The 4,692-nt window shown below is 35.8% G+C and overlaps 1 protein-coding gene across 2 annotated transcripts; it reads right to left on the reverse strand.

Moving 5' to 3' along the window:
- On the reverse strand, positions 1 to 4,692 carry LOC133316940 (histone deacetylase 2). 2 transcript variants are annotated; one of them, XM_061518736.1, is made up of 12 exons: positions 4,448 to 4,692; positions 4,305 to 4,360; positions 4,002 to 4,182; positions 3,725 to 3,793; positions 3,484 to 3,650; positions 3,336 to 3,400; positions 3,206 to 3,252; positions 2,121 to 2,165; positions 1,969 to 2,019; positions 1,422 to 1,508; positions 1,145 to 1,232; positions 1 to 377 (listed from the first exon to the last, which is right to left on the reverse strand). In XM_061518736.1, exons 1-12 carry the CDS (start codon positions 4,667 to 4,669, stop codon positions 277 to 279), a joined length of 1,179 nt encoding a protein of 392 aa, XP_061374720.1. In that variant the 5' UTR covers positions 4,670 to 4,692; the 3' UTR covers positions 1 to 276. The 2 variants fall into 2 exon arrangements, with proteins under 2 accessions (XP_061374720.1, XP_061374721.1); XM_061518737.1 differs by having other exon boundaries at positions 4,305 to 4,376; positions 4,448 to 4,597.

The following is a 4,692-nucleotide window of genomic DNA, read 5'->3' on the forward strand; positions in this document are numbered from 1 at the left end:
TATGTATAATATATGTTTAATTTACACGCAAATACATAATTTACAACTCATTATGTATAACATACTCGTATTTACAGACATGGTACAACTCATACATGCAAAACACATATTCATCTAAAGTATGATTTTATTTGTTTTTCTTTTTATCAAATACTATACATATAAGTTTCCACCGATATAGAAACATTATAACCCAGATACTTCAAGTACCTTGGATAATCCAACGGACCATGAAATCACGGGATAATCTCATAATGTGGAAGTGCAGGAGCACTCTTATGTAGCCTTTGGACCTCCATTCGTTTCTATCAAGCATTTCTTCGAGAGATTGAGTATAGAATCTGCAATGACTCTAGCACTTGTCTTCATGTAACCACCTGAAACATGGAATAACAAATAAAGACAACCTGATAAACATCTTAAAAAGACTGAGAAAATAATTGAAGAAAGTTTCCAAAGCAGTGTTACAAGGATCAGTTGAGCCTGTTGCCAATTTCTACAATTAGTTACCTAGAAGTTATCTCCATTAAGGCATAATTACGTCAGCAAAGAACATGGAAAAATACAAGGATAGGGAAAACTATCAAGTAGATTCCATTTAACCCAAATGTTAAAACAAAAATATCCAGAAGTGATTGAAAATATACCTTATAGTTACAACTGATTAGTCACATTTCAAAGTCATTAAATGTTGTTATTTGATCAAGTTTAAGTGAACCAAAGTTTCTAAAAAGCTTTCAATATAACAGATGGTTAAAATGATTATGATAACATGGCTTTTTATTACTGCATTTATCTTCCAGGATGAAAGTTGTTTCATGGGATCTCCGATAACTCACTGAAAAAAATGTATTTTAAATTTTTCGCAAAGATGTATAAGTGGACAGCACTAACGTCATACTAGACAAGATAACCTCTCGGAAGCCGACAAAAGATAACTTCAGGATGCTTTCAGATTATTTTTTTAAAGATTAGATGCTCACTAGAGTAAAATAATCAGGAGTCAAATACAACAACTACAAAAAAGACGAACACATGACTAAAGATTGTTATCTCAGAATTGAGCCTTTGTTAAGTAAGTTTCATGTGCACATGTAAGGCCATCATGGCCCCCGTATGGTAGGGAGGAAAAAAGAAAGTAAACCTGAAGTGAGCATGACAATAGGAATGTTCCTCTCACGAGCAAACCGAAAAACTTTCTCATCTCTAAGGGCAATCCCGTCAGGACTAATCTGCGTGTACAAAATAGCATAAGCACAGCCTATGATAAGTAATAAAGGAATTAACTAAAACACTAACTAATAATAATGACCAATTATTTTTCAAGTAGAAACTATAGATTAAGAGCAAATAACCAGGCAACTGAAGTTAATAAAAGTTTATATTTTACTGAAATAAAGTGAATCCAAGAATGACATTACCTTCAACTTTCCTAATGGATCACCTTCTAGGATGTCTGTTCCAGCATTATAAACTACCAACTCAGGGTTAAACCTATGCCCAGCAACCTTGAATCGCATTGACATGAAAAGCAAAAATAAGTAAGACTGTAAGAGGACCTGAATGTTACTTTTAATATACCTTTTCAACTGATAAACAATTCTACAGTATCTTATGTTATGGGTTTGTTTGGGAGTTAGGAATAGAAGGGAAGGGAAGAAATCAAAGAAAAAACAATGGAAAACGAAGCATAGAGATTAGGATGTTAAATGATAATTTTCCTTTCCCTTGTTTTGACTTTTAAAATAAAGAAGCGAAAGGTAAGAGAAAGTGCATCATGAATCAAACAAACACTTTGCATATTTAGAAGCATCAAAATGAAACTAATATGGTTGGATACTTGGACAGGATATAGCAAAGTAAAATTCCCATAGATGTTCAGATATACCTAATCCAAGTTATGCCGCACGGGTACTCAAGTCAAAAATATTAGAGAATAACAAAGTTTACAATGATAATGTAACATACCTCAAGTGCTTCATCTAATTTTTGAAGGTACTCTTCTGTAAGCGTCCCACTCTGAAAGTTCAGGGGAAAACAAGAGACAGAAAAAAGAAATGTTATAGAGGTAAATCAGAAAACAAATATGATCCAGGTTTTAAATGAAATGATGAATATACCTTTACTTCAACTTTCTGATTTATGTAGTTTCTCGCCTCATAATCCTAATATAGAAGACAAAAAGGAATAGTAAGAGATTGTCATAAGTTGGTCTTAAGATACTAAATTGATAATAGCCATAGAATATATGCATGTTTTAAATCGAAAGCAAATAACAATTAACTGTCGTTAATGAACCACCTTCATATACGTATTTATTACTTTTTTCCTATTATGTGGAACAAACATTATTCCAACATAATGACAAAGCATCACTATTTAGAAGGCATTAATTTTAAATAAAACCCATTTCAATATATTTTTCAGCAGAATCATTTACTGGCTTCCTGCACGTCATTTGCAGATGCAAACTGAAAAATTCGTAGCAGGTTAAGCTTGTCATAAATGCTATTTTCTAGTACTAACATAGGTTTTTCACCATTGAATTAAGCATGAGGTATGTAGAAGACCACTAGAAGCCCTAGTAAGAGGGGTGGATTATATCAAGGTTTGACCAATGTACAAAGGTATATGGAGGCTAGCCCGATAAACACAGGTAGTGGAAGACTAAAGAAAACTCTAAGAACAATCATTAAAAGAAAACCTTAAACCAAATGGCCTTTTCCAAATTTTGGTTTTTCACCACAAAAGCATTGGTTTATCCGTGTAGCAAACCGCCTGACCCACCTAGTAGAAAAAGGCCTCAGTTGTTTATTAAAAGGGCAGCGCCTACAATGGGGCATAGAGAGGGTCAAATATGTACAAACTTGCCCTGCGAGTAGAGATAATGTTTTACTAGAACCCCCCACCACTTGGTCACAAGACAGCAACCTTCCTGTTGTACCAAGGCTCCCCCTTTGTTTTCACCAGTGGAATGTAGAATTTTTTTTTCAAGATACCAGAAGAAAGATTCATCATTCAGGCAAAGACAAAGGATATGACAATCCAAATGTATGATAGAACTGCAGGACACTGGCAGCGTGTCAGATGTCAGCCAGCAATGTTGAATAAATGAAGCAAATTTGAAAAAGGAGAAATGAAGAAAAATCACTACATAAATAGAAAGAAAAAGAACGTATAACAAATCTAGGAGTAGATAGCTTACCAAAGGATATATTCCAGGGTTGTACATATCCAGGATATAGACTCGGCCTGCCATTGCAAAGTCTCTATTAGTGAATATATCCTAAAAGATATGAAGTCAAACACCAGAAGGAGAAATTTTTTGGCCATACTGTCATCGCCAAAGTCCATTTCATGACCGTTTCCTTGATGGGCATCAAGATCAATGATCATCACCCTGGAGATTTCGCAGACAATTTTTGTACAACTGTTAATAGAATATGCTAAACTTGCAATTCTAAAGGCTAAATATGATAGTACCTCGATATATTCAACCGAACAAAAGCAAAGTGGACACAGAGAGAAATATCTGCGTAAACACAAAATCCACCTCCTTTTTCTGCAGAGCAGTGATGAAAGCCTCCTCCCACATTAATGGCCCATCCTCTCTCCTTTGCAAGTTTTGCAGCCAAAATAGTTCCTCCAACCTACAATTAGAGTAGGAGTAACATCAGATTTTTCGGAGAAGCTAAACAAACTTCAAGAAAAACAGTTACTTTACCTGCTTCCTGAATGGGAAAAGAACATTACGTTGCACAATAAAATTGGGAAGTAACGCCACAGGAGGAACCTATATTTTAAGTTTATATCAGTAAGTATGTATAAAGCATCAGCAAATACCGTTCTGTTGTCGTACAGAACAATAAAATAATGGAAACAAATTCACCAAAGAATTCCAGCACAACCATATCAGCTTGTTTCTACTCTAAAAATGCAAGATAAACATTACCCTTCCAAATAAGAGCTCCACAGTTAAAGAAAAGCAAGGATCAGGGTACCTCAATTATCATAGCAACATTTGGACTTTTCTTCAGGCTTTTCAAGTACGATTCTGAGTGTACCACTAGAAGGTCATCGTTGGAAGCTTCGAGAGGCTCAACAATACATTTTCTATCTAGAACACCAAAGGAGACGAGGAATCGACAAATGCGTCCCCATTTAGACGAATCAAAAGGGTGCCTACAACAATTAACAAACAGTTACACAACTCCAAATGCTAAAATTGACAACTTATTCACAACATCAAAAACAACGTGTCAGTTGCAATAACAACACGAGTGAGCAAGTGCAAAATTGCTTACAGTTTTTCAATTCCCATAAAGGCTATATCGTAAGACTCGGAGTAGATAAGCGGAACCTGAATGGTCGAAAACCTAAGTCCAAAAGCCATACATACATATTCAAAGCGTATAGCGTACAATACAAGTACATGGAACTCGCTCACCTTGGACGGAGGCACATCGAAGTAGAGCTTGCTTGAGAGGATGCGGTTGCGCGCGTCGTTCGCGGAAGAAGAAGACGACATCGATAACGACGGTTGACGAGAACGCTTCCGGTTGAGAAAATGAGAATTTCTGACGGTGGCGAACGTTATGAACAACAAAATAAGGGCCGAACCACCGAGAAACCGAGTCGACTCAGAAACGATTCTCGGAATAAAATTCATGAATCGGCAAGACTTAGCTAGTT

Source organism: Gastrolobium bilobum, unplaced genomic scaffold (genome assembly GCF_033153095.1).
Source record: "Gastrolobium bilobum isolate Gb01-03AN ecotype WA unplaced genomic scaffold, APGP_CSIRO_Gbil_v1 utg15090, whole genome shotgun sequence".
Classification (NCBI taxonomy): Eukaryota; Viridiplantae; Streptophyta; class Magnoliopsida; order Fabales; family Fabaceae; genus Gastrolobium; species Gastrolobium bilobum.